The 17561-nt window shown below is 53.3% G+C and overlaps 2 protein-coding genes across 4 annotated transcripts; one reads left to right on the top strand and one right to left on the bottom strand.

The window, feature by feature from the left end:
• The first annotated feature begins 4444 nt into the window (after positions 1 to 4444).
• pex10 (peroxisomal biogenesis factor 10) lies at positions 4445 to 7000 on the top strand. Its single transcript, XM_030119841.1, has 6 exons — positions 4445 to 4792; positions 5688 to 5768; positions 5831 to 6213; positions 6278 to 6444; positions 6548 to 6683; positions 6768 to 7000. Exons 1-6 carry the CDS (start codon positions 4681 to 4683, stop codon positions 6834 to 6836), a joined length of 948 nt encoding a protein of 315 aa, XP_029975701.1. The 5' UTR covers positions 4445 to 4680; the 3' UTR covers positions 6837 to 7000.
• A 942-nt stretch (positions 7001 to 7942) lies between these two features.
• Positions 7943 to 17428, bottom strand: stk38a (serine/threonine kinase 38a). Of its 3 annotated transcripts, XR_003933802.1 has the most exons (15): positions 17371 to 17428; positions 14983 to 15114; positions 14141 to 14192; positions 13921 to 14043; positions 13716 to 13799; positions 13264 to 13387; positions 13021 to 13175; positions 12819 to 12930; positions 12418 to 12479; positions 12144 to 12261; positions 11562 to 11685; positions 11281 to 11376; positions 11080 to 11174; positions 9971 to 10979; positions 7943 to 9930 (listed from the first exon to the last, which is right to left on the bottom strand). XR_003933802.1 is itself a non-coding variant. In XM_030119833.1 (14 exons), the coding sequence occupies exons 2-14, from the start codon at positions 15111 to 15113 to the stop codon at positions 10843 to 10845; spliced, it is 1413 nt and encodes a 470-aa protein (XP_029975693.1). In that variant the 5' UTR covers position 15114; positions 17371 to 17428; the 3' UTR covers positions 7943 to 10842. The 3 variants fall into 3 exon arrangements, 2 of the variants coding, with proteins under 2 accessions (XP_029975693.1, XP_029975694.1); XM_030119833.1 differs by having other exon boundaries at positions 7943 to 10979; XM_030119834.1 differs by having other exon boundaries at positions 7943 to 10979; positions 12828 to 12930.
• Between the last annotated feature and the right edge of the window lie 133 nt (positions 17429 to 17561).

The raw sequence follows: 17561 nt of genomic DNA, 5'->3' as shown, positions 1-17561 counted from the left end.
GCCCCGGCCGGGCTGAACCTGGAAACAGGCAGCAGGAGGGGAGAGGAAGCCGTGAGGAGGGAGGACTCCACCGCCGAGACAAAGAAACTGGTTCTGCAACTTTCAGGCAGATCAGAGCTGAACAGTGGAGGAGGGACGGACTCCCACCGTTACACCGTCACACACCAGCCGACTGGAGCTAACAACATCCCACCGTTACACTGCCACACACCAGCCGAGTGTAGCTAACAACATCCCACCGTTACACCGCCTCACACCAGCCGAGTGTAGCTAACAACATCACACCGTTACACTGTCACACACCAGCCGAGTGTAGCTAACAACATCACACCGTTACACTGTCACACACCAGCCGAGTGCAGCTAACAACATCACACCATTACACTGTCACACACCAGCCGAGTGTAGCTAACAACATCACACCGTTACACCGCCTCACACCAGCCGACTGGAGCTAACAACATCCCACCGTTACACCGTCACACACCAGCCGACTGGAGCTAACAACATCCCACCGTTACACCGCCACACACCAGCCGAGTGTAGCTAACAACATCACACCGTTACACTGTCACACACCAGCCGAGTGTAGCTAACAACATCACACCGTTACACTGTCACACACCAGCCGAGTGTAGCTAACAACATCACACCGTTACACTGTCACACACCAGCCGAGTGTAGCTAACAACATCACACCGTTACACTGTCACACACCAGCCGAGTGTAGCTAACAACATCACACCGTTACACCGCCACATACCAGCTGAGTGCAGCTAACAACATCACACCGTTACACTGTCACACACCAGGAGAGTGTAGCTAACAACATCACACCGTTACACTGTCACACACCAGCCGAGTGTAGCTAACAACATCACACCATTACACTGTCACACACCAGCTGAGTGCAGCTAACAACATCACACCGTTACACTGTCACACACCAGCCGAGTGTAGCTAACAACATCACACCATTACACTGTCACACACCAGCTGAGTGTAGCTAACAACATCACACCGTGACACCGCCTCACACCAGCCGACTAGAGCTAACAACATCCCACCGTTACACCGTCACACACCAGCCGACTGGAGCTAACAACATCCCACCGTTACACGGCCACACACCAGCCGAGTGTAGCTAACAACATCACACCGTTACACTGTCACACACCAGCCGAGTGTAGCTAACAACATCACACCGTTACACTGTCACATACCAGCTGAGTGCAGCTAACAACATCACACCGTGACACTGTCACACACCAGCCGAGTGTAGCTAACAACATCCCACCGTTACACCGTCACACACCAGCCGACTGGAGCTAACAACATCCCACCGTTACACCGCCACACACCAGCCGAGTGTAGCTAACAACATCACACCGTTACACTGTCACACACCAGCCGAGTGTAGCTAACAACATCACACCGTTACACTGTCACATACCAGCTGAGTGCAGCTAACAACATCACACCGTTACACTGTCACATACCAGCTGAGTGCAGCTAACAACATCACACCGTTACACTGTCACACACCAGCCGAGTGTAGCTAACAACATCACACCGTTACACCGCCTCACACCAGCCGACTGGAGCTAACAACATCCCACCATTACACCGTCACACACCAGCCGACTGGAGCTAACAACATCCCACCGTTACACCGTCACACACCAGCCGAGTGTAGCTAACAACATCCCACTGTTACACCGTCACACACCAGCCGACTGGAGCTAACAACATCCCACCGTTACACTGCCACACACCAGCTGACTGGAGCTAACAACATCACATCGTTACACCGTCACACACCAGCCGAGTGTAGCTAACAACATCCCACCGTTACACCGCCACACACCAGCCGACTGGAGCTAACAACATCCCACCATTACACATCCACATACAAGCTGAGTGCAGCTAACAACATCACACCGTTACACCGCCACACACCAGCCGACTGCTGTAGGGATCAACATCACACCGTTACACCGCCACACACCAGCCGAGTGTAGCTAACAATATCACACTGTTAAACTGCCACACACCAGTTGAGTATATCACACCATTACACCACCACACACCAGCTGACTGCTGTAGGGAACAACATCCCACCGTTACACCGCCACACACCAGCCGACTGGAGCTAACAACATCCCATCATTACACACCAGCCCAGCTGCTGTAGGGAACCACATTACACCATTACACCACCGCACAAAAATCATTCTGCTGTAGGGAAACGCAGTTACACCATCACAACACAACCCATAACCCTGTCACCTCATTACCCATTACACTGTCCCACCATCACCTCATTGCTCTGTCACACCATCGCTGAGTCATACCATCCCTTCACACCGTCACCCTGTCAGACCATCGTCCTGTCATTCCGCCACATCGTCGCCGTATCACACTGTCACTGTCACACAAAATCAGCCATAAAACCACAGATTCACATTTATATTTAAATATTTTCCAGCAGAGGCCGTGTGTGTGTGTGTGTGTGTGTGTGTGTGTGTGTGTGTGTGTGTGTGTGTGTGTGTGTGTGTGTGTGTCAGAGCATGAAATTATTAATTCACATAAACAATTGAACTGTTTCTTTATTAAAATAACATTTATTTTTGTACATTTACTGATATGTCATACCATTTAGCTGTCTTTTATAAAGTGCATAATCCAAAGTATTTCAGCATGAAAACATATTTTTAATGTGTGAAATTTCAAGGAGTCATTGTTGTAGTTGAGCAGACAGCTTCCTCAGTAGAAATAAACTCACTCTGGGGGGAATGGGAGAACCACCTATGATACACGAGTTGTAACAGACAGCACCAAGCTATGAGACTTCTATATGTCTATATATGACACATAACATACCTACGATTATAGAATAATAGTAGGGGAGAGTGGGGTAAGTAGTGCCAATTTTTACTTAAAGTGCCTTTTACACAAGGGGATAACAGGAATGCCTGCAACTAAAATATGTTCATATAGTTTAGGATGTTGTGCATCCCTGGGAGAATTGACTTTGGACCATAAATAAACTGTGTGAGAAATATAGCTTTGGAAAAAAAAGTGGTTTTGTGGCACAACTTACCCCAAGTGCGGGGTAAATTGTGCCATTAGTCAGAATACACTGGGGTAAATTGTGCCACTGATAACTGAAGCAAAAAAGATCATTTTAATATCAAAAATGATAATGCTAGATAAAAACAAGACAAATTCAATACAAAAGTACTTGTTTAATGCTTATTTAAAGTTTTAACATCATCAAAGGCCAATTTGCTTTAACAAGGCCCAGTGCCACATGAACAAATGCTAAAAACAAAATAAAAAATAAAAAATAAGCACCTAACTGCATCTGCATCTGAATATCTTCACAGATTCGACCTACTACTGGACTTGTCAATGCTGCAGTGGAATATGAACTAGCGCTCCCTTCTGGCTCTGTCACCACGCTTTTATGATGTGGGAAATTTTTTAAGCAAATCACCTCGAGGGATGACTCCTTCGTCATTCTCTCTAAATGTGAAGATGGACTTTCCATCAACAGGCCTCATAACTTTGCTTCAGAAACTTTAAAAAGTTGGAGCCCTGTCTGTCTTCCTTTTGTATCTGCGTGACATGATGGATTCTGATCTGGAATTAAGAATGACACATAGTTTTAGTGATCAAAAGGAATAATAAGATGTGCAATAACAATAAAATACAATTAAGTAATATATAGTAAATAATCATAATCATGTCCTTTGACACAAATGACCCCAGGCCCACCATTTTGAAAAAAATGCCTCCCCAGCTGTTCTGAGCTGGCATCATGTTAACTGTACAGACTCATGATGTAGCTTACTAAAGCAATAAAACATGTGTGAAATGTTTTCAAAGTTTTCTGTAATTGTTCAAACACAGCAATCAAAAAACCTTAACCATGGAAATTTTACTTTGGAGGGCAAAAAATGTTTTTTGAACTTAAATGTGCTTACCTCTCCAGCCATGTGTCTCCCTTTTTTGCAAGATGAGCGGAATGGACGCCTCTTCAAAAACATGTGGTCACATGACCAAAAACTACTATGGTTTTCTAAATAATAGGGGTGGCACTACTTGCCCCTTGGCACAAATTACCCCGCTCTCCCCTTTTCTCTCTTTTTCTGATCCTTGCAATGTGGATTTCCTCTCATACAGCCGAGAAGATGTAATTCAGCCTCCTGCCGCTCAGTGGCGCTGTAACTCAAGAGGAGTACTGGTCGGGTTTATTGTAACACGTATCTTTAATATTTTTTTTAAATAAAAATACACTGAAATCCATTCAGTTTTTTTAGAGTCTCGAACTGTTTGCTGTTTTCAATCAATATTATCTCGATACACGTCTGAGAATTAGAACCACACGCGAGTCTTTTCCTGAAGGAAATGACGCGTTTCCGAATGGCCGCCATCTTGGATGAGGACTCCTGCAGTTCGTCTAGTATTTGCAACTGGTTTGGTTTGTAAACAACTTGGTGTTGTCTCTCGGTAGCTTCATTCTGCCTCTAAAGCTCCATGTTCTGCTGGGTGCTGTGGTGTTAGCGGCTGTCCCGCGTGAGAACGGCTCGTGTCCCCGGTGGTGCTGTAGTGTCCCGGTGCTGTCCCGGTGCGGTCCCCGGGGTCCCGGTGCTGTCAGCCCGGCTGCAGAGCAGGATGTCCCTCGCTCCTGCGAACCAGGCCCAGCTGATCCGGTCCAGTCAGAAGGACGAACAGTACCGGGCCTCCCTGAGGAACAGCGCTAATGAGGCTTTCCAGACCCTGGCAGGTGAGACTCTGCTGCGTTACTCAGTAATCTGCGGTAATCTGGAGTTACTGTGTCACTACAGCCTGCTCCAACACTCCACAGTAATCTCACAACTTCTGACTGGTAATCTGTAATCTGACAGGTTAAAACTGCTACTTTCTGAAACCTGTTCAGAGAGTTCTGTAGTTACAATTAGCAGTTCGGTGCAAAGTAATCTATTACAGTCAGTCATCAGAATCAACTTTAATGACCAAGTTTATGCACTGCAAGCAAAGAATCTGACTCCAGCTTTCACCTTCTACGTGAAGAAAGAAAAGAAACACAGCAGGACGGAAACAGAGAAGTACTGTAATTACATTACAGAATGGTAATATAATGAATATAAACATTGTGAACTCTGAGAGAGAGAGAGCTGTAACGAATCCATGAAGGGTCCAGAGGGGGACCTCGACCCGCCACATGCACAACTCCCTGCCACTTCTCCGTCCTCATATCTGAAGGGCTTGTTGTCCCTCTTGTTTTTGCTGATTGCTTTGTTTAGAAACTCACCCAGTCTGGCAGAACAGTCAGGCCTGGTCACACTATTTCAGTGGTTTCATAGGCAGGGCAGCATGGCTCCACAGCGCCAATTAGAAATCAGGAAAAGTGATGGACAGTGATCACTGACTGGTTCTTCTTAGGACTTTCACAGAAGAAGAGATGCTTTATAAGAAAGTCTTCATTTCTAAAAGCCAACCTTGAATGGGTCTTCAGGACCTTGAGGACCTTCAGGACGCCTGCAGGCTCTTGGATTGTTCCGTCTCTCTTAGTTTTGGGCCTCAGTCCAGTGAGCTGAGCTCCTCAGGGACCGGGCCCGGTGCTGCTCCGGTCCTCCTGTCCCCCGGGGACGGAGCGTGACGTGGTTTGTCCCCGGCAGGGTCCAGGCGCTGGCTGAGCTGGAGGAGGGAGATCGAGCTGCTGTCGGACCTGACCTACTACAGCCTGACCACCCTGTCAGGTACTGGCCCGCAGACCCCATCGGTCCCGGCCCGGCCCTCCCTGACTGCCTCTGTCCCGCAGGCTCCCAGACTCTGGGCGAGGAGTACGTGAACGTGGTGCAGGTGGACCCCAGCGGGCGGCGGGTCCCGGCGGCCGGCAGGCGGGGCCTGGCGGTGCTGTGCGGCGTCTTCCTGCCCTACCTGCTGGACAAGCTGCTGGTGAGCCTGGACAATGAGCTGCAGGGCGGACGGGGGGCCGGCGGTCCCCGGAGCCTGGACGGCCGGCTGCGGGGCGCCGTGCGGCGCCTGGTGGGCCTGCTGTCCGAGGCCCAGAGGAGAGCCTGTGCCCCGGCGGCGCTGCTCCTGCAGCAGACCCTGGCGCTCCTGCAGAGGCTCCACACCGCCGTCTTCTACCTGCGGGGGTCCTTCTACCACGTCTCCAAGAGGACGGCTGGCATCTCCTACGTAGGTTCCTGCACCCTCACACCAGAGGTTCCCACACCCGTCCCACTGTCCTCCGTCTCTGCAGCTGTGTGTGGTCCGTCCCGGCGGTGACGACGCGTCCGTCCGGGCCTGCTACCGTCTCCTGGGCGTCGTCTCCCTGGTCCAGCTGCTGGTCACCGTGTGTCTCCAGGCCAGCGTCTTCAGGCAGAGACAGCGAGCGCGGACGGAGTGGACGCAGCAGCAGAGCTTCAGGTAGGACCCGGACCCGTCCGGACCCGTTCAGACCCGTTCAGACCCGTTCAGACCGGGGAAGACTCCGGAGTGTCCTTAGAGGTCTGTCCTGTCCCGTGTGCAGCGGTCCACGGTCCCCCGGCTCAGGGTCCAGGTCTGCCCGCTGCATCCTCTGCCTGGAGGACAGGAGACACGCCACGTCCACGCCCTGCGGACACCTCTTCTGCTGGGACTGCATCACCGAGTGGTGCAACACCAAGGTCAGCTGCAGCTGTCCGGGCAAACACACAAACGTGTGTGTGTGTATGTGTGTGACATAGTGTAACTGTGTGTGTTGCTTCCAGGCGGAGTGTCCCCTGTGTCGGGAGAAGTTCCAGCCCCAGAGACTGATTTACCTCAGGAACTACAGCTAGGACGCGCACGCACGCACGCACGCACGCACACACGCACGCACGCACACACACACACGTCTCCTGCAGGAGAATACTTGTGTAAACCGAGTGTGGGACTGATGAGTCACATTGACTTCAACTTTGGACTAAAATGATCGAAGGTTCCAATAAAGTGTGTTTTTATATTCAAACTGTTTCTTGTGATTCCCTGAAGACGTTTGTCGCTCTTCTTCTTCTTCACTCATTAAAACGAACAGGCCTGTTGGTTTCACCACGGCAGCCATCTTGGATGAGGACAGTCTCTTCCATCAGATGTGGTCCTGCTGCAGGGTGCTGGTCTGTCTGGACGCTTCGGTCCTGAAGGTCTTCAGACCCTCTTATGGTTTTGCTTCCAGCTTTGCTCAGCCTGGAGGGTGTCGGTCCACACTGTGATGCTGGGACGCCCCCCGGTGGACAGATTGACCTGGTTCTTCTCATTTGGAGGGAAACGCTGAGCCGATGTCTGGATATTCATGGATGAGAGAGGCTCCAGAAGTCCCGTCAGACCACCAGAAACCATTTCCAACAGCGAGGTCTGAGAGCTGGACCACCGGGAAGATCCCTGATCTCTGGATCAGCTGGCGGCTCTGTAGCAGAAGCTCAGTGAGCTTCAGACCTCAGAGGACAGTAGGAGAGGTGGTCCAGTTGGACCTGAAGCTCCAGGTCCCCAGACCAGTCACTGAGACCTGGACATGCTGGGTAGTGGTCTACCCTGCAGCAGCAACTCGTCACGTAAAACTTCATCCCAACAGCAGGTTTTAGTGCATCGTGTAACTCTGACAGCTTAAAGCAGCAAAGCAGATGTTTCCATCATGTTAAACTGTGGAAACGAAAACATGGCTCTCTGGGTTTTGTGTAGCTTTCGTTATTTTGCAAGTTGAACAGTAATAAGCGTTTGAGTCTGTGAAATTTTAACGTGTTTGTATTGAATCCTGTTTTCTGACCGAGAGGAAACTTTGGACTAAAGTCTCGGACTTAATACATCACCTATTCAGCCTGTAAAGTGAGGGCGGAGTCTCTTCCAGCGTCTGCTGTGTGAAGAAAACTAAGTTCCACGTGCGGCTCGGAGCAGTGAAGACAGGACTCAGTCAGAGCAGAAAAATTCATTGTCAAACAACCAGAAAACAGAGTTTAAATAAAATACAGGCTTTCCCCAAAAACCCCAACCAGGACTCAAACCACATGCCCAACACACACACACATACACACACACACACACACACACGTGCACAGACAGACACACTGCGGTTTGGTTCCAGCATGCGTAGCAGACGCTTTAATAAAAAGAAAGACGGTGGAGCCACAGCGGAAGCAGCTCGGCCTTCAGCAGCGCTCCAACTGTCTCGTCGCACCTCTTCCAGTGCAGAGGCTCCTGGAACACCGCCACAAAGTCCTCGCTTCAATAAATATCTTTTACCGAGTTCAACGCCGGAAGGAAAACAAAGAAAAGTGAACTTTAAGCAGTTTGTAAAGATGCATCTCGGTGCTATGTACAGAAAACGTGGAAAACAAGAGGACTGGACAGAAGCACTGAATGATGGTCCACACTCCGTCCCTCCTCTGTGACTAATGCTAATGCTTAATGCTAATTCTCATTTTACATGATGGACCACTTCTGGCCCGCAGACCACATGTTTGACACCCTGCAGATGTATGGAAGACAAGTGACCATCGTCTCATTTCAAGATGCAGAAACATCTGGAAGAACAGCGGAGTCGGAGGCAGAGTCCCGGACCGGGGTCCTCCTGGACCGGTTCTACAAGAACCTCAACTGGGCATCCACCGCGCCAGGCGGCGGACAGTCCACCGCGCCAAGAGGCGGACAGTCCACCGCGCCAGGCGGCGGACAGTCCACCGCGCCAGGCAGTTGAGACGAGGACAGACGCTGTCCTCACAGTAGACAGTCCACTGCACAGGCGGTGGAGACCAGTGGACAGGTCGCCTCAGTCAGTCATGCAGTGGGTAGGGGTCAGGTTTACCCTGACGACGCCCCCTGCTGGCAGTAATCCTAACTCTCATTGGAAAACAGCGTTCAGAAGGCAGGAGGTGACTGTTCTAAAGCCCAGGTCATGTGATCAGGTGGCCCCGCCCCAAGACTCCAGAGGGTCTCTCCAGACAGGGACTTCCCACAGGGACAGACTGCAGCAGACAGTGGTCTGCTCCCCGGCGGTGCCACAACCCCCCCGGCGGTGCCACGCCCCCCGGCGGTGCCACGCCCCCCGGCGGTGGCAGACTGCGCCGTGTCATCAGGTCCTGCTTCTTGTTCCTCTTTGATTCAAAGCTCATTTACATTCATTTCAAATGACAGCATTTTGGATTTATTGTGTTCATTAGAGACTTTCTCCATGCGACACCAGACCGGATCAGACCGGATCAGACTGGAACGGACCACACCAGACCGGATCAGACTGGAACGGACCACATCAGACCGGATCAGACTGGAACGGATCACACCAGACCGGATCGGACCGGATCAGACTGGAACGGACCATACCAGACCGGATCAGACTGGAACGGACCACACCAGACCGGATCAGATTGGAACGGACCACACCAGACCGGATCAGACCAGACCGGATCGGACCGGATCAGACTGGAACGGACCACACCAGACCGGATCAGACTGGAACGGACCACACCAGACCGGATCAGACCAGACCGGACCACACCAGACCGGATCAGACCAGACCGGATCGGACCGGATCAGACTGGAACGGACCACACCAGACCGGATCAGACCAGACCGGATCGGACCGGATCAGATTGGAACGGACCACACCAGACCGGATCAGACTGGAACGGACCACATCAGACTGGATCAGACCAGACCGGATCAGATTGGAACCCGGGTTCTGCAGCATCATGAGGGTCTAAAGAAGTTAGAAATATCTACAAACACCTTGAAACCAAGGATCCCACAGCAGAACTCCAGCACTGTGTGTGTGTGTGTGTGTGTGTGTGTGTGTGTGTGTGTGTGTGTGTGTCACTGATGGTTCCATCCACATGTAGAAATATTGCTGCAGACTTAAGTTTTAAAAGTGAAAGATGCAGTCTGGAAACACCCAGCTGGTCCCACCTGACCCGCAGGACCCCCGAGGACCTTCAGCTGGTCCCACCTGACCCGCAGGACCCCCGAGGACCTTCAGCTGGTCCCACCTGACCCGCAGGACCCCCGAGGACCTTCAGCTGGTCCCACCTGACCCGCAGGACCCCCGAGGCCTCCACACACACACTCCACCCTCTCCAACAGGAGACACCTGACCGCATGGTGGTGAAGGCAACGCCATGACCTGAAGCTCCAGGCGAGCGGCTGCTGGAGGACCGTCAGCTGAGCGAAACTCGATCAGCTGATCCACAAGCTAACCGGAAACGTCCGGCCAAGACACGAAGCAGCGTGGTCTTTGGTTCAAGACATGGAGGCAGAATCCCTGAAGAGCACCTGATCCGCTTCGAAAGACCACTTCAGAGAGAAAAACCAGAAGGAGAGAGCCAGGGTCCAGGTCTGGGTCTGGGTCTGGACCTGGACCTGGACCTGGACCTGGACCTGGACCTGGACCTGGACCTGGACCTGGACCTGGAGGAGCCCTTAGTGCTGGTTTACAAAGCGGGAATGTAGAGGATGCTGGTGTCAGGAATGAAGACGGAGACACGAGAAAGACTGGAATCCACAACGAGGAGGAGACAGGGACCCCCAGGGGTGAGACAGGGACCCCCAGGGGTGAGACAGGGACCCCCAGGGGTGAGACAGGGACCCCCAGGGGTGAGACAGGGATCCCCAGGGGTGAGACAGGGACCCCCAGGGGTGAGACAGGGACCCCCAGGGGTGAGACAGGCCAGGTCGGGGCCTGCAGGAGCAGAGTGACAGTTCCTATGGTGAAACCAGAAGCGTGGTGGGAAGCGCGAAGTGAAGAGGGTCTCCGTGGTTTGGAGGGCGGCGCCGCCCCGGCGGCGCAGCAGAGTCTCTCTCTCCCAGCAGGGGGCGGCGGCGTCACTTCTTCCCAGACTTCATGTAGGACGGGATGGCTCCCCGAGCCGTCAGGCCCTCGAAGCGCTTGTAGGTGTAGTTGATGAAGACCCAGTCTTTGTTCTTCAGGTCGGCTTCGGTCTGATTGGACACCTGAGTGGCTACAGAGGGAGAGGGCGGTCAGAGGTCAGGAGTCAGGGGTCAGGGGTCAGGGGTCAGGGGTCAGGGGTCATTCAGCACAGCTTCTGACGGGATACAGACTTGTTGGAGTGAGGATGTCTGAATCAGGGAACTCATCGAAGTTGGAGGTGTCGTCGATGCTTTTGATGTTGATGGGGATGGCGGCGGGCCGCTCTCTGCAGGACAGAGCAGAGCGTGAGGACGAGACGAGCGGAGGACGGCCCGACGGCCCAGAGCGTCCCCGTGGGCCCGGGGGCCTGGACTGACAGCGGCCGGCCGCACCTGATGTGGTCGTAGTCCACTCCCTCGAAGAACGGGTTGGACTTGATGTCCTCCACCCCGGCGGCGCCGATCCGGTGCTCCTCCTCACAGCAGAACCTGAACACAGGGCCCCGGTCAGAACCCCCGCCTCAGCCCCCTGACCCCTGACCCCCGGCCCCGGGTGAGCCGGGGGTCAGGGGGCAGCGGCCCGCGCCTCGGCTTTGGGACACGGTAAAGAGAACCACAGACGCCATCGGTCTGCCTGGCACTGGTAAACACGGCGCAGTGGGCGGCGTCCCTGCCTGAGGATGAGGTCTTTGGCCTTCTCCGATATGGGCACCTCCGGGGGGAAGGTCAGCGTCTCCCTCCAGTTCATCACCTTCCTGTACGTCTCCTGCGGCGTCTCGGAGCAGAACGGAGGGTAGCCTGCAGACGGAGCACAGCTCTGCTTCACGCTCCCGCACGGCAGAACCCCGCTGCCCCAGAACCCCGCCCTCCAGAACCCCAACCCTCCAGAACCCCGCCCCCCCAGAACCCCGCCCCCCCAGAACCCTGCCCCCCCAGAACCCCGCCCTCCAGAACCCCGCCCCCCAAGAACCTCGCTGCCCCAGAACCCCGCCCCCCAGAACCCCGCCCCCCAGAACCCCGCGCCTCCAGAACCCCGCGCCTCCAGAACCCCGCCCCCCAGAACCCCGCCCCTCCAGAACCCCGCCCCCTCCAAAACCCCTCCCCCAGAACCCCACCCCCTCCAGAACTCCACCCCTTCCAGAACCCCGCCCCCTCCAAAACCCCTCCCCCAGAACCCCACCCCCTCCAGAACTCCACCCCCTCCAGAATCCCGCCCCCTCCAGAATCCCGCCCCCCAGGGGTCCGCGGTGCTTTACCTATCAGCATCTCGTACATGATGACGCCCAGACTCCACCAGTCACACAGCTTGTTGTATCCGTTCTGCATGAAGACCTCCGGGGCGATGTAGTCCGGAGTCCCCACCGTGGAGAAGGCCTGCAGCAGCAAGAGCATTCTGGGAAACGCTGCCTTTACACACTCACTCACCAGGACTACACTCTGAGACAGGCAGCACTGAAGGGTGTGTGTGTGTGTGTGTGTGTGTGTGTGTGTGTGTGTGTGTGTGTGTGTGTGTGTGTGTGTGTGCCATACCAGCTGCCTCCTGTTCCTCTTCCAGGTCTCTGCTTTCCTCTTAGAGTTCATGTTCTGGAACGCTGTGGAGGAACGAACGACGCATGATGCACTCAATACACACCCCACTGTGGCTGAGCAGGACCTGGTCTGCAGATCAACCTGGTCTGGGACCAGATAAACCTGGTCTGGTCTCCTCACATGAGAGGAACCGCCTGTTCTGGACTAAAACTCTTCAGGTCTCTTCAGAACAGGTACTGTCCACCTGGACCTGGACCTGAGACGTGAAGGTCACTGGACTGACACTGACACTGGGACCGCTGAGCTGGAGACTGACTGGACTGACAGAGACGGAGACGGAGACGGAGACGGAGGCGGAGGCGGAGACGGACAGTGTGGTGGTGCTGAGGAGCTGGACTGACTTTGCTTACTGAGGTCGCTGGGCAGGCTGTGGTTCAGGTTCTTGTAGAACTCGGTCCGGTGAGCCCTCTTCAGTCCCGTGCACAGACCGAAGTCCGACAGCTTCACGTGGCCCTGAGACACCGAGCACACTGTGAGACACACTGAGACACTCTGAGAGACACGCTGAGACAGAGGAGCGGGGGGGGGGGGGGGCAGGCTGACCCTGGAGTCCAGCAGCAGGTTGTCCGGCTTGATGTCTCTGTGGATGAAGCCCAGCTGGTGGATGGAGTCGATGGCCAGGACCGTCTCTGCGATGTAGAACTGAGTGGCCTCCTCAGCCAGAGTGTCCTTCTTCATCAGCAGGGTCATCATGTCTCCTGCACGGACACAAAGACAGGAGGACTGAAGAACCCAGACCCCCCAGGAGGGGCTGGACCCCCAGCACCTGCAGGGGGGCGGCCGTACCTCCAGGCAGGAACTCCATGATCAGATACAGGTTCATCTTGTCCTGGAAGCTGTAGAACATTTTCACCACCCACAAGCTGTCTGCCTCCACCAGGATGTCCCGCTCCGCACGGATGTGACCCACCTGAGGACAGAGACGGAGGGACGGATGGACGGAGGGACAGAGGAGGGAGGGAGAGAGAGAGAGAGAGAGAGAGAGAGAGAGAGAGAGAGAGAGAGAGAGAGAGAGAGAGAGAGAGAGAGAGAGGTGCTGCATCAATAAAATAAAGTGAAGCTGTCATTAATTTCTGATCCAGACAAACAGAAAGAACCAGAGAGCCCGTCTCAAACATGCAGAGATGTAGCTGTGTGTGTGTGTGTGTGTGTGTGTGTGTGTGTGTGTGTGTGTGTGTGTGTGTGTGTGTGTGTGTGTGTGTGTGTGTGTGTGTGTGTGTGTGTGTGTGTGTTCTCACCTGCTCCTTCTCCAGCATGTCAGCTTTACGGAGGATCTTCATGGCGTAAACATGACCCGTGTCCTTCTTCTGCACCAGTCGAACCTGGAGAGAAAACAGCTGATGAGACGCTTCCTGGAGGGACGGAGGGCTGGACGGATGTCTCTGTCTCTCCTCCAGACGTCCGGTGCTCATCCTGACGCTGGACCCTGGAGACAGTCCTCACCTCTCCAAAGGCTCCTCTCCCGATCACCTTCAGGGACTCGAAGTCCTCCAGACCCAGCCGAGTGCGCTTCAGCCGCAGGAACTCCGTTTCCTTCCTGGCGTGCTCGGACCGCCGGAGACGTTTCTGCAGAGGACAGAGACTCGTAACCTGAAGAAGACCTGTCTCATCTGAATGATCTCCTCTGGACACTGGACATGAGAACGTTCTGGAGGAGTCCTACCTCTTCATCAGCGAGCCCCTCCTGGTCCATCACTTTCTCCAGCTTCTGCTGCCTGAAAACACAAGCTGGCCTTAGCACTGGGCAACAGACGCACTACAGACAGTGTCTGGTCAGCAGGGACGAGGTCTCTGATCAGCAGGGACGAGGTCTCTGATCAGCAGGGACGAGGTCTCTGATCAGCAGGGACGAGGTCTCTGATCAGCAGGGACGAGGTCTCTGATCAGCAGGGACGAGGTCTCTGATCAGCAGGGACGAGGTCTCTGATCAGCAGGGACGAGGTCTCTGATCAGCAGGGACGAGGTCTCCCAGCGCTCTGATCTCTGAAGAGTCACTGCATGGGTCCGTAAATCCTCCCTACAGTCGGACTGTAAAGGTCTCACATAAACACCTGAGTGGATCTGGCTCAGCGCCAGCAGATGAAGCTGGTTCCGCTCATGCCTCCCTCACATGAATGACGTGAGCAGAAAACAGGAAGCAGGAACTAGGACAGTCAAAACCAAAACAAGCAGGAGAACTGGACGGGAGCTGAGATAAACTTTGAGAGAGAAAACCTTTCAGAGACGTTTCTTCCTCAGTTTAGACTGGTGCTGTGGAGATGAGGACTGAACGTTCAGCGTTCATGTTTGCAGATCTTTTCAATGCGACTGTTTTCAACAGGACTGAAAAACACACCCTTGGAAACGGGACTCGTGAGACAAAGTGTGATGGAGCAGAGGCTTCATATGACTGCTGGGTGAAGCAGAAATGGACTCAGATCACATGGATCAAGCACAAATATTGGCTGTGTGTGTGTGTGTGTGTGTGTGTGTGTGTGTGTGTGTGTGTGTGTGTGTGTGTGTCACCTCATCTCTCTCTCCTCGTGCTGGGCGATCAGGTTGCTGTAGAAGTTCTCCAGGGTCACTTTGGCCATGGTGACCCGCTCCTTGGTGTGGTTACTCATGGAGGAGCACGGACTCTGACCAGTCATCGCCATGCTGAGGACACACACACACACACACACACACACACACACACACACACACACACACACACACACACACACACACACACACACACACACACACACACACACAGAAAGAGAAACATAAAGCCACTGGACTTCAAACCAAGTTTCTCTGACTTTGTTTCCTGGTGTTCTGAAGTGGGAACAGTGAAGTGTGTGTGTGTGTGTGTGTGTGTGTGTGTGTGTGTGTAGTGTGAGAACACCGTGTGTTCCGGTGAAGCCGGCCGTTTCACCGCAGGGTGGGGCTGGGAGAAATGTCTCAGACGACTGCGGCGCAGAAAAGAGGAAGGAAACCAGCTCAACTGCTCAACATGACCCACGATGAAGAAACCACGACAGAACATGCGGCTTGTGCACATACTGCCACCCTCCACCCCCCTGTGCTGGGCCGCTGGCTAACAACACACAGAGCTACATGCACCACTGATATCACGCTAAACACAAAACCAGGAGGATGTGCACATCCCACCCCCCTTAAACCTACCTTCCATGACGCTCTTCATACGATACCTGCAGTCAGAACCTCAGCCACGGACAGTTTGCCAATTTTCTCAAGTGACAAAGTAAACAAAGCCTCTGCTCACAGGTAACTGATGAAAGGTGCATTATGGAACTGTATATCAAATGAACGGCAGTTCCTAATCAACATGACTCTACTGAAAGGTTCAGTCCTGCAAGCAACAAACTGCAACAGAGAGAGATGAATGCAAATACAAAAAAACGGCCAAGATGAGGCACGACAACACACCAGAACCACCGAAACCAAGGAGGACCTCACTCAGAGGCGGGGCAGAGCAAAATGGTCCAAAAACAATATTTGGATAGTTTTATTCTCAACATGGAGATGCACGACCACAAATTCAAGTCTGGGTCAAACTCACTAACAAGCTGCATCCCAGGCATTAGAGACGGGCGGCTTCCACGTTCTGATCCCGTTCAACCTTCCCCACCTGTTCCCGGGGTATACGTGAGAGCTGTTCAAGTGTTGAAGTTTCTTTTTTACATGACAGCGCCTGAACACAACACAGGCTCAGCTCAGTGTCCTGTACCGCTGAGTGAGCGGCGTGTTTACCTGGACACATCTTTTGATGGTCAACCTGTCCACAACATGTCCTCATTCAGACACACGCCTCTCATCGTCACATTATAAGGTGAAAAGTTTCTCTGTAGAAATATTGCCTGTAATGTTCATCACTGTCATATCAGCTGAACACAGACACGACTTCACACGGTGTCGAAGTGTCGCTTCTTCAGCGCTGCTCCAAGAAAAGATATAATGAAGTATTCGCAGAAATGGGAGATGTGCTGACTTCTGTGACATGAGGAAAAAGTAGCAGACCATAACGGAAGAGGGACTGCACTCTATGTTAACATGCTCGGTCTCATTCCAGGTGTTCACTTGTTCTGAAAACATTCCTCCTCCTCGTGTGTGTGCAGGGCCCGTGAGTTCTGGTCGTGTCCTTCGCAGTGCAGGCCTCTTTCAAAGAGATGCCGTCAGTCTGTCACTCTGTCCAGGTTAAAGTCCGTCCTGCTATCAGCTACCATGACCTCGAAACACACAAATCCAAAGTGTAAACACTTCAACGCTGCAGTCCTGGCTGGGCCGGACAATCATGTGTTACACAGAGAAGACTCACTCAAACAATAACATGCACAAGAGCCACGAGACAATAATAGTCATAACCTTCACTAACAAAGTACTTCTACTGTTTTCTTTTCTAAATGCAGCTAACTCGTTAGCGTTAAACTTCCTGTCCGCGTCAAGCCACCGGAAATCCCCACTATTACCACCCGTCCTTTCAAGGTAAAACCATTACCCACTGTTTCACTTGAGATCCTCCAAAACAACCTTTATTTTGAAGGTCTGGACCGGAAACGCCACGAATTAAGCAGCTTGACAGACTGAAGTTGTTAAATTTAGAGCTAAGCTAAAGTTCACAGCTCACACGATCACTGTTCTGTCCGGCTTCACCCGAGACCCGCCTGCAGCGTGAAAGTCTGGAACGGAAGTCCCGAATCAGCCCGATAAACTGAAGTTCTCAAAGCTAAGCTAAAGTTAGCCTCTTCACAGCTAACAGCGTCAGTGGACTGTTTTAACCCAGCTTCCCGACACAGAACCGGGTCACCCTGATCCTCGGGACCATTAGAAGGACCGAGCAGTCCTGAAGCTCAGCCTCAGAGCTCTACTTCCCAGCTTTATTCAGTGTTTTGGAGTCTTTGTTCTTACCTTCAGAGGTGCGGTGTGACGGCTCTTCCTCTGCTTTACCCAGCGTTACGCGTCACCACCACCCTGTATCCCGCAGCGCCCCCAGCGGTGGGTCGAGGTACAGCAGCAGGCTGCATCCAGCAGCGCCCCCGGCGGTGGGTCGAGGTACAGCAGCAGGCTGTATCCCGCAGCGCCCCCGGCGGTGGGTCGAG

This window comes from Salarias fasciatus, chromosome 20 (assembly GCF_902148845.1).
Source record: "Salarias fasciatus chromosome 20, fSalaFa1.1, whole genome shotgun sequence".
NCBI classification, from domain to species: domain Eukaryota; kingdom Metazoa; phylum Chordata; class Actinopteri; order Blenniiformes; family Blenniidae; genus Salarias; species Salarias fasciatus.
This window is presented reverse-complemented; position numbering and strand designations above follow the sequence as displayed.